This window comes from Physella acuta, unplaced genomic scaffold (genome assembly GCF_028476545.2).
Source record: "Physella acuta isolate Inbredline_101_S28 unplaced genomic scaffold, ASM2847654v3 ptg000920l, whole genome shotgun sequence".
NCBI classification, from domain to species: Eukaryota; Metazoa; Mollusca; class Gastropoda; family Physidae; genus Physella; species Physella acuta.
This window is the reverse complement of record NW_026732437.1, coordinates 76,630-88,650: the sequence shown is the minus strand read 5'-3', so window position 1 is coordinate 88,650 and position 12,021 is coordinate 76,630. Positions and strand designations below refer to the sequence as shown.

At 46.8% G+C, this 12,021-nt stretch overlaps 1 protein-coding gene across 3 annotated transcripts in view; it reads right to left on the bottom strand.

Moving 5' to 3' along the window:
• Positions 1 to 12,021, bottom strand: part of LOC131953407 (kinesin-like protein KIF26B) — a 183,052-nt gene that overhangs the window by 108,810 nt on the left and 62,221 nt on the right. For all 3 annotated transcript variants that reach the window (XM_059316569.1, XM_059316571.1, XM_059316570.1), the window contains exon 7: positions 11,638 to 11,858. In XM_059316569.1, coding sequence (XP_059172552.1) covers positions 11,638 to 11,858 — 221 coding nt within the window. The remainder of the gene's footprint in view (positions 1 to 11,637; positions 11,859 to 12,021) is intronic.

Genomic DNA, 12,021 nt, shown 5'->3' with positions numbered 1-12,021 from the left:
AAATTGTCTCCATCAGCGATTGTGACCGCAAATACTTCTTGGGTACACAGCTCCCAGTTACCCCCCCCCCCCACCCCACACACACCGCTATTAACCATCCCTCCACATGAACCAACCCCCCCCCCCCCCATTAACAATCTCATACAGCTACCAGCCATCGCAAGTGATCCACCACCCCCCCCCCCCACCCCCGGCAAACAAGCAAATCCTCTTCATCCCCGCCAATTTTCAACCGTCAAACAATCCGTGACGTCAGCAGTGCTTGCCCTGTGTCTGAGCCCAGGTTTAGCGACCGTCTAAAAGTTGGGGGTCAGAGGTCACTCTCTGGGAGAACCAACCAAATGCCTGACCCCTAAGATTTGCATGAATCAGTAGGGTATTTCAAATTTGGATGCGTCAATGACATGTGATTGAAAACAAACATCACCCACACAATACCCACATCACCCACACATCACCCACACACCTTTATCAACCCCACACAAGATGTTCCAAAACCTCACGAACCAAAATGGCCGCCATCAAGGGCGACAATCTAGATTTATTTTGGTTTACCATATTTATCACCACCCCAGGCGTGTGGCCCAAATCGAGTTAGTGGGCTCTGATCGTCAGCGCGGGCCAGCGAGGGCCGGACTGGGCCACCCTAACACAATTAGATCTGCTTTAATAGAATGCTTTCGTCGTCCATCTTTCTTTGCTGGACTTTGTCTTATGTGGTCGGGGGTTAGAGGTCATCAGTCATTGAGACAACTTCGTATAAAGGCAGCCCAAATTCATCGGCAGTTCTAAAAGTATAAACTATCCTTTGTATACCTTTTTTAAACGTTGCAGTACTGACCAGTTGCCAAGTGAAACTCAAGCAGACTTTAATACAAGTACAAGCACGTACTCCAGTCTATACGGAACGGCATGGTCGAGTGTTAGGGCGCACAACTGCTGACTACAGTCACGAGTTCGGATTCGATGCTTGTCTGTAGCACGTCATTAAATCCACCCAGTTATGTAGTACCTGACACACTATCTCTTCGTATGCCGTGCTCACAGAAACAGGTGAGTTCTACTACACCTACCCCATGGACCGCCATACATACTACATATTTTTACGTGTGTCATAAATATTACTATATCTATACAGTCTACGCACACTAGGGTACATTTAATTAATCGTCTATTCATTTACACTTTCTGAACATTTAATAAAAGAAATGTTTTAACAAATTCCATGCAAATACACATTTGTGGCAGTGTTTTTGTCTGTGACTTATTCCGACGATCAACTTGACTACCCCAATAACACTGTAAACACGCCGTAATTTCTGTCTATTGTTGGAGCAACTTACACCCCCCCCCCACACACACACACCACCATTAAAACTAGCACCAACACCACCATTAAAACTAGCACCAATACCACCATTAAAACTAGCACCAACACCACCATTAAAACTAGCACCAGCACCACCATTAAAACTAGCACCAGCACCACCCTTAAAACTAGCACCACGTAGACTCACCCCAACACTAGAGGCGTGTATTCTCACAAGCTGGCTAAAGCTAGAGAAGGGGAGAGAGGAGGAGAGAAATCACTGGCGTGGAAGGAACCATTGAGTCCAGGCCTGCGCCACGCCTCATTTATCGAACCCAAAGACCTGCAGCAGTTAGGGATCGATACACGTATTGAGGGAGGCGATTGATCCCCTGATTGCGACGTGATCCAGGGCTGCATTGGGTCGCCTGCATGGCGAAATCATCACACATTGGCTGTACAGTCACGTGACACATTGGCTACAGAGCCACGTGACACATTGGCGTGACACATTGGCTACACAGTCATATGACACATTGGCTACACAATCACGTGACACATAAGCTACACAACCATGTGACACATTAACTACAAAATCACGTGACACATTGGCGTGACACATTTCCTACACAATCATGTGACACATTGGCTATACAATCACGTGACACATAAGCTACACAACCATGTGACACATTAACTACAAAATCACGTGACACATTGGCGTGACACATTTCCTACACAATCATGTGACACATTGGCTATACAATCACGTGACACATAAGCTACACAACCATGTGACAAATTAACTACAAAATCACGTGACACATTGGCGTGACACATTTCCTACACAATCACGCAACACATTGGCTGCACAGCCACGTGACACATCGGCTACATAATCACGTGACACATTGGCGTGACACATTGGCTACACAATCACGTGACACATAAGCTACACAACCATGTGACACATTAACTACAAAATCACGTGACACATTGGTCACACAATCACGAGACATACTGGCTACACAATCGCGTGACACATTGGCGTGACAAATTGGCTACACAATCACGTCACGAATTGGCTGCACAACTACGTAACACATGTACCAGAACTAGGCCCTATCACATATCACAAACTAGACCCTATCACATATCACAAACTAGACCCTATCACATATCACAAACTAGACCCTATCACATATCACAAACTAGACCCTATCACATATCACAAACTAGACCCTATAACGTATCACAAACTAGACCCTATCACATATCACAAACTAGACCCTATCACATATCACAAACTAGACCCTATCACATATCACAAACTAGACCCTATCACATATCACAAACTAGACCCTATCACATACCACAAACTAGACTCTATCACATATCACAAACTAGACCCTATCACATACCACAAACTAGACTCTATCACATATCACAAACTAGACCCTATCACATATCACAAACTAGACCCTATCACATATCACAAACTAGACCCTATCACATATCACAAACTAGACCCTATCACATACCACAAACTAGACCCTATCACATACCACAACTAGACCTGATGATACCCTTAAATATGAGCGCCTACATTCCACCCGCGCGTAACCTCGAGCTCTTATAATTGTTTGCCACTCAAGTATTCACAAATCAATTAGTTGAACTCATCACTTTTTTACAGCGGGGTCATTCGGTGCAAGAAACCGCTGTCGAAATCATCTACACACGGCACGCACACACACACACACACTCGAGAAACACAAACACACACACGCGAGGAACACAAAAACACATACACACGATAAACAGAGACCGACAAACAAGCAAGAACATACACACGCACACACTGGGCTAAAACACACACACACACACACTATGAGCTAAAACACACATAAATACTATAACATGTGTGAGCAACACACACTTTAACATAACACATACAAAAACATAAACAAACACGATAACAACACACATACACGCTACTGAAAAACACAATCGTCCAAATCATACACTAAATCATAATCACACACACACAGATATACGCGACATATACATATATACTTACACGTGATAACACACCAGACACCTTATCCCTGGAGGGGTTATAGGACAAAATAATTGAATGCACGTTGAGAGGTCATTCATTTTCTAAGTGCATAACGGGGTGGGGGTCGGGGAGGTGGGGGTCGAAGAGGGACGACAACGAAATCTTTAACAGACGAGGCAAAAACTGCGGGGATAATGAAATAATGAAGGGGGGGGGGGCATTGCTGGGCTGGCACATATGGTAAGTACAACTAGGCTTTTAAAACATCGGTTGAGAAAGGTAGGCTACTGCAGGCTATGTAGGTTGTGTAGGTTTCTGTAGGCTATGTAGGTTTCTGTAGGCTGTGTAGGTTTCTGTAGGTTGTGTAGGTATCTGTAGGCTAGTGCCTGGTATTGAAGAAATGACCGGAGAGTTCAGCGTGGTCTACCGTAGAGCATGTCTGGCACCCAAGACAGACGTAAATCACAAGTATGCAGTTGTTGTGGTCAGTTCAGGTGGTGTAAAGTAGGCCGTGGTATCTACAAGACTCAGTGACCGGGTTGGTTCAAAGGTCAGTAAATGGTGGCCGGGGCAGGGATGCTGTGGGTGGTCGTATGGTGTGGTCCTTCACGTGAACACACACTTTAGATGTTGTGGTCCTATAATTAGGATGTTGTGGTCCTACGTGTGACAACATCATTAGGATGTTATGGTCCTATAAGTATGTTGTGGTCCGATAATTAGGATGTTGTGGTCCTGTAATTAGGATGTTGTCCTATAATTAGGATGTTGTTGTCCTATAATTAGGATGTTGTGGTCCTATAATTAGGATGTTGTGGTCCTATAATTAGGATGTTGTTGTCCTGTAATTAACATGTTGTGGTCCTATAATTAGGATGTTGTGGTCCTATAATTAGGATGTTGTTGTCCTATAATTAGGATGTTGTGGTCCTATAATTAGGATGTTGTGGTCCTATAATTAGGATGTTGTGGTCCAGTAAGGATGTTGTGGTCCTATAATTAGGATGTTGTGGTCCTATAATTAGGATGTTGTTGTCCTATAATTAGGATGTTATGGTCCTATAAGGATGTTGTGGTCTAGTAAGGATGTTGTGGTCCTATAATTAGGATGTTGTGGTCCTATAATTAGCCTGTTGTTATCCTATAATTAGGATGTTGTGGTCCTACATTGACCACATCATTAGGACGTGGTCCCACAAGTGACCAATTACCAGAGTTACGGCCCAGACAAATAACTAACCAAACGAGCGGACTGGGAAGAAGCCAGAATGATGGCTTTTGATCCACTCTGCATATTTTGCCAATGTAAGCTCAGAAAATGGTCTCCGAGGGACCATAACTCTAGCGGTATACCAATCTATTAGTTCGCGTCAAGTCGCCTCCCTGTTGACGCAATATGGCATTATGGGAGACCACTGAAGTGAAATTTGGCATAATGAAATACCCATATGTCTAGACACAGCTTTTGTACTATGTCCCTAAAGGAAGAGACAGTGGGGGTGAGAGGGGAGGAAATCAATATATCAAAGGGAGGACATTCTGGTCTAAATCCTACAGGTTATCCCCCTTAGTTGCCGGTTTGTTGGTAGAGATTAGGTGACGTAGTAGCCGGACATTGCCGGTTAATGGATAGAGTAATTACATGGAGGAGATGAAGGTACGGGTGGAATTAATAATCATGTGCGGTGTGTTGGGGGGGGGGATTGGGGAGGGGGGCAAAGTCAGTGATCACTACAGGGTGGATGTGGTCAGACACACTGCCAGGTCAGGGGTCAAATGTGAAAGTTCTACACTATGCAGACCCCCCCCCCTCCTCTGCCCTACCCTACTTGCCGAATTCTCCTGTAAGTAGCCTGCGACAGACTGACAGACAAACTGTCACCAGAGTAATGTCACCAGACAAATGTCATGAGGCAAATGTCAGTAGTATATCCCGCGTGTCACGTGACTTAGGGTAGGGCCAAGCCTCGGTGTCAGACCCGGCTCAAGTAAATGTCACCATGGCAACCAGCAGGACAGTGGCACATAAATAATCCAACATGACTACAGGCCGGCACTAAGAATAGACAGGATACACGGGGACACTCGTCACAAAGGGACGTAACTCTATTCAGGGGACACGACTGTGGTCAGGGGAAACAACTCAATCTTTTGTACGGGTCACTATTTTGTTTTCTACTGACAGAACGTCAACTAGAACTTCACACTGGGGTAGGGAGGAAAAAGGTAAATAAAGGTAAGGGTTGGGTTCCTGACAAGGTAATTTCTTAAATGACTCTTTCTGTATTACAGACAAAAAACGTCAGATTACATACAATTTAAATTGGAGTACACAAAATGATAAGGGCGTGATAAAAAGAAATTCAAAATTAATTCACTTACTAACACATACAGACACACAAACACACAAACACAATCACGTCTGTGACAGACGAAGACACTCATGCAATACCGTGACATAAACGGCAGGGCGTTATTTTGTTTTTTAATGAAGTTATGTCTGACAGAATGACAGATGACAGACAGTCTACAGTGAACACAAGCAAGATGGAATTGATTTTTTTTTCTTACGTCAAGTGCTGTCTCCCACCCTGCAAGTAATGGAGCTACACCCCCCCCCCTCCGCCACCCGTAACTGTTGAATCTACACTCCCTCATCTCTTCCATCCTTGCAGCTATATTTCCACCCCCTCCCCTCATGCTAGTCAAGTATAACCCCGACCCCCCCCCCCCCTGCAAGTATAACCCCCCACCCCCACCTTGCAAGTATAATCCCCGACCCTGCAAGTGATAGCCCCCACCCCCACCCTGCAAGTATAACCCTCAACTCCGCATGACCCCCCCCCCCTGCAAGTATGACCCCACCCCCATCCTGCAAGTACAAGCCCCTCCCCTGTCAACTCACAAGACTGTGGTCCCACGCTTAACTCAACTGACTCTTTTTATCCTTCCAGATAAGTTTGGAGAGAAAGGGGAAGTAACGCGTCCATTGAAAAGACACGAGTTATGCATCTTGTCAAGCAAATAATTGATCGGGGCTCCAGTCAAGACACAACTCAAAACAAGGGACTTAAGCAGGCACGGGTAGCGGCCCATATCACAGACCAACCAACTCTGTCTGCACCAGTTGTCTATGGCTTACCAGCCGTCTGTCATGGGTCGTCTGTCATGGGTCGTCTGTCATGGGTCGTCTGTGTCGTCTGTCATGGGTCGTCTGTCATGGGTCGTCTGTGTCGTCTGTCATGGGTCGTCTGTCATGGGTCGTCTGTCATGGGTCGTCTGTGTCGTCTGACATGGGCCGTCTGTGTCGTCTTTGTCGTCTGTCATGGGTCGTCTGTGTCGTCTGACATGGGTCGTCTGTCATGGGTCGTCTGTCATGGGTCGTCTTTGTCGTCTGTCATGGGTCGTCTGTCATGGGTCGTCTGTCATGGGTCGTCTATCATGGGTCGTCTGTCATGGGTCGTCTGTGTCGTCTGTGTCGTCTGTCATGGGTCGTCTGTGTCGTCTTTGTCGTCTGTCATGGGTCGTCTGTCATTGGTCGTCTGTCATGGGTCGTCTGTGTCGTCTGTCATGGGGCGTCTGTTATGGGTCGTCTGTCATGTGTCGTCTGTCATGTGTCATCTGTCAGACACATGGTTTCCGCCTCAGTGGCTTCCATCTCTAACAAATCCAACAATTTAAACAGACCGTCCATTGCCGCCACCTCCCGTGGTAGCTAAACTAAAAAAGTATCTTTTCACGGTGTGACTCACCAGTAACCACAATACGTCACGCTTCACCGCCCAACTCTCACCACCAACAAAGCAATTTGCGCGTTTTCATAATCTGTTACGTAACAAAGATTCCAGTTGAAAAAAAAACAACGATATGTGAGCAGTGAATGGGGCGACCACCCCCCCCCCACCCGCCACTCACCAACATGATTGAACGCCATCTTAGCCGTGGGAACGAGGTCTAGAACCGGCCCTCGGAGAGATTTGTTTTAACGCCTCAGTGTTTAATGCTCGTGTTGCAGTTAACCCTGTACCGGCCGTTATTAACCCCTGGCGTGTGAACAAAATTTACCAACGGGGAAAAACATTCCCAGGATCAAATCCTTGAACCGACTTTTTTCCCCCGCTCGGGATCTAATGCGCAATGGTCATGCGTAAGAGCACTTAGCGTCTGCACATGCGCATTGTATGGGCTGGGAACAAAGGTATTAATAAACGATAATTTGGCGCGCAAGGCCACAAGACGCTTGTTTGGAGAACGTGAGCACGATTCCGTTTAAAATTCCGCCTTCAAACGGCGGTGATGTGAGCAAATATACTCAACTGTGAGAAACAATAAATGATGAAATAACAAAAACACGGAATAGGGGGAAAAAATGTTGGCCAATCTTATGGCGGAAGTCGCACTTTGCGCGTGTTTGCGACTATTGGATTATGGGCAGGTGAGCACGGGGGTTTACTTAAGAGGGCGGCTCCCCAGGTAAGGAAGGGGGGGGGGGGGGGGTACGGGTACACGTGTGAGCTGACGTGTGATAAAAGAGGGAAGAAAACACGAATGTAGCGTAGTTGCATTCACGCATGCGCGGACACGGAGCCAGCAGGACTGGCAGAAAAGGCATTACTTGTAAGATTTAATTATACGAGCTAATTAGGACCTTGCGAGGATGATTGTCTGAGGATTGTTGACATTTCACACATAGCTGATGCAGCAATTGGGAATGACGAATGTGTTGGGTTTTTTTTTTCGCGGTTCGTTACAGTCTGCCTGAGATATCTCGAGGCTCGCTTCTTTAGTGCCAGAAAAATAGCTCGGCACTTCTGACATATCGGCACCTCTAACAGATCGGCACTTCTCATATATAGGCACTTTTAACAGTGCGGCACTTTTGACACATCGGCACTTTTGACATATCGGCACTTTTGACATATCGGCACTTTTGAAAAAAAAACGGCACTTCTAACATATCGGCACTTCTAACATATCGGCACTTCTGACAGATCGCTGAAGGGTTGCAGCTGGTAAAAAAACTAAAAAAAAAAAAACCAACCTCGACTAATAAAACCAGCCCAACCCAGCTGCTACAACTACCACCAAACGCCATTTGTAATGCGAGATTGTCTCGCATTTACCTGATTACTTCCGCCGGTTGAACGCCATTGAACACCAACGACAGGTAAATGTAATTAAGGTGTTTTGTCACACCTTGTAGCTCTGTCACGCTTCAGCGATTACATCATCCCCGGCGTCCCCGTGACACATTTTACCGGCAATAAAGCCGGTCTGCCGGCAATAAAACCGGTCTGCCTGCTAGATTTGTCGCCGCCGCGTTATCTGATGTGGTAAATGATTTTGTAATCTGAAAATGATTGTGGGAAGGGATGGGTATGTCTGTTTGATTATGGTCAGGATTGGGTAGGTCTGTATGATTGCAGCTGGGAGGGGGGGGGGGTAGGTCTGTATGATTGTGGGCTGGGTGATTGTGACTGTTGTAGGGTCAGGTTATTGAAGACCGGGTGTTTAACTGAACTTCTCACTGAGCGCGGCAACAGTGCGTTCCCTTCATGTGAACATCGTCATGTGAACAGCTCCAAACACTATTGGCCGTGTTCAAAGACAAACGCGCTAGATCGCCGGGCCATGACGTCAGTGATCATCGGGACTTCCCGTACAACCTTCGCCGCCCCGCCCGCTGGGGTGGGAGTGGGGTGGGAGTGGCTCTGGTTACCCTGGCCGAAATCACGTGCGTTGTGTTCCATCTTTGATACGTACTCACCCTCCTGCTATAGACATGATTGTGGTGAGCTTGTTTACATGATTGTAATGACCTTTGACATGTTTACATCTAACGAGGCGGGTCGAGGATACATTTACCCCTTGAAATCCACTTCCCATAACCCCCGGTAAGAGATAATCACCCAGGGTCCGGTTCTGTCCCCTGACAGAAGGTAATTCAATTACAGCCATGTTCAAACTCTTCCCTGACTGTCTTTTTCCCATCCTCAAAAGCTGAAGACGGAAGTCACATGGCCGTGACGTCACGATCCCTTGCTTTTATTAGACCAATGAACAACAAGCACGGCGTCTCTGGCGCGAGCGACAAATGCCAGACGTCACAGGCGAGTGTTAATTATAGCCTCGACATCTCTCCCGGTCGTTGGTGGCGTCATGTGGGTCATGGGGGTTGGTGGCGTATGGGTCATGTGGGTTGGTGGCGTGTGGGTCATGTGGGTTGGTGGCGTGTGGGTCATGGGTCATGTGGGTCATGGGGGTTTGTGCCGTGTGGGTCGCTGGTGTATGGGTCATGTGGGTCGGTGGCGTGTGGGTCATGTGGGTTGGTGGCGTGTGGGTCATGGGGGTCATGTGGGTTGGTGGAGTGTGGGTCATGTGGGTTGGTGGCGTGTGGGTCATGTGGGTTGGTGGCGTGTGGGTCATGTGGGTTGGTGGCGTGTGGGTCATGTGGGTTGGTGGAGTGTGGGTCATGTGGGTTGGTGGCGTGTGGGTCATGTGGGTTGGTGGCGTGTGGGTCATGTGGGTTGATGGAGTGTGGGTCATGTGGGTTGGTGGCGTGTGGGTCATGTGGGTTGGTGGAGTGTGGGTCATGTGGGTTGGTGGAGTGTGGGTCATGTGGGTTGGTGGCGTGTGGGTCATGGGGGTCATGTGGGTTGGTGGAGTGTGGGTCATGTGGGTTGGTGGCGTGTGGGTCATGTGGGTTGGTGGCGTGTGGGTCATGGGGGTCATGTGGGTTGGTGGAGTGTGGGTCATGTGGGTTGGTGGCGTGTGGGTCATGTGGGTTGGTGGCGTGTGGGTCATGTGGGTTGGTGGCGTGTGGGTAGCTGGTATATGGGTCACGTGGGTTGGTGGCGTGTGGATTGGTGTCGTGTGGGTAGTGTGGACGATGATGTAGCCGTGACAAAACCCAAATCAACACCTTTGAGTGACAGCAACGTGACATCACGTGACCAAATCGTACACCGTGACCTGAACGTGACAGGCGAGCGTGACGTTACAGCGCCAGTTACTACGACCCAAACATGCACATCACAAGAATGGACACAGCAATCGACTCCCAACTAGAGTTCTATCCAACAAATTATCCAACACTTTCTTCATCTAATTTTTTTTTCAAATGAATAATTGCCCAAATAAAGAAGATTGATTGGGGCATTATGAAAGTTCGGGAAAAGTTTGCCCAGAAATTTGTCTGTATGACAGTTAGGGGTCAACCTCTGATGACGCAGTAATGGCTGGGGAGTTTGGGGGAGATAACTCTAACATAACTGTAACATAACTGTAACATAACTCTAACGTAACTCAAACATAACTGTAACATAACTGTAACATAACTCTAACATAATTCTAACATAATTCTAGCATAACTCTAACATAACTCTAACATAACTCTAACATAACTCTAACATAACTCTAACATAACTCTAAAATAACTCGAAACTCTAACCAGGGTAACACTTCAGTGGGGAGGGGGGGGGGGGGGGTAAAGGGAGATAATTAACCAGGGTATATTGGGTGTCAAACAACTGACCAGTCATCTCATCTTTGCATGACTTAAGTTCCAAGGACATTTCACAAGATATCAAAGTAGAATATTTAGAAAATAACAATCATTTCAATTAAACACTTTAAAAATATCAAAGTATTAACGAAGAAGATTTAAAAGTAGATTATCCTGCATAAAAAGGAGATCATTAAAAAGACGAAATTAGATCAAATTTTCAAACAAAAATTTCGTTAAATATTTGACAGGCAGTAATCAAGCAAACGGAACATAAAAGATAAATGAGTTTATCTACCTCCAAATGGCCCTCAAATATTTGATCACAAAAAAAAACATTGATTGCTTTTTGATAATCGATCATTTTTACTTGGCCTTCTTGGGAGATTGCAACGTTTAATCGTCTGCTATTTTTACTGGGTCATTGAGTTCCATGTTACTGGGGGAGGGAGGGGGGAATTCAATGTTGGGGTTCATCCTCCATGTTGAAGATAAGCTTTTTTGTCGTTTAACGTCAGTTGAACGCATGAACGCATAGTATTGTGTTAAAGGGGATCAATGTTTATATATTAGTTTATTGTGTTCAATCAATATAAACAAAAGAATTGGTGTCAGTAGACAAAGACAGGGGTCAGGCATACAGAGACAGGGGTCAGACGTATAGAGAGGGGGGTCAGACGTACAGAGAGGGGGGGGGGGGTCAGACATACAGAGACAGGGGTCAGACAAACACCGAGAGACCAGTGTCAGATGTTCACTTACCTGGCGAAAAACGAGGCCGCTGCCGAGGGCACGTGTGGTGGCGAGGTGGGTGAGGACAGGCTCCTTGAAGGCACGTGATGGTGTCCAGAGGAAGTAGAGTGGGCGTATCCGGGATGGAGGCCCGATGATGAGGAGGATGAAACGTCAGACATGGACTCGGGAGAGCCGAGACTCTCATAGTGGCACTCCTGGCTGGTGGGGGGCAGGCGGCCTGCCAGCATCTGGGGAGGGGAGGAACAGGTGTTACAGCAGGTAGGTGGTGGGACAGGTAGGTGTTGGGGCAGGTAGGTGGTGGGGCAGGTAGGTGGTGGGGTTAGGGCAGGTCAGTACAAAGAACCATTGCTCTACTTAAGGTAAATTTTAATTTGCTTCCATTACATACTA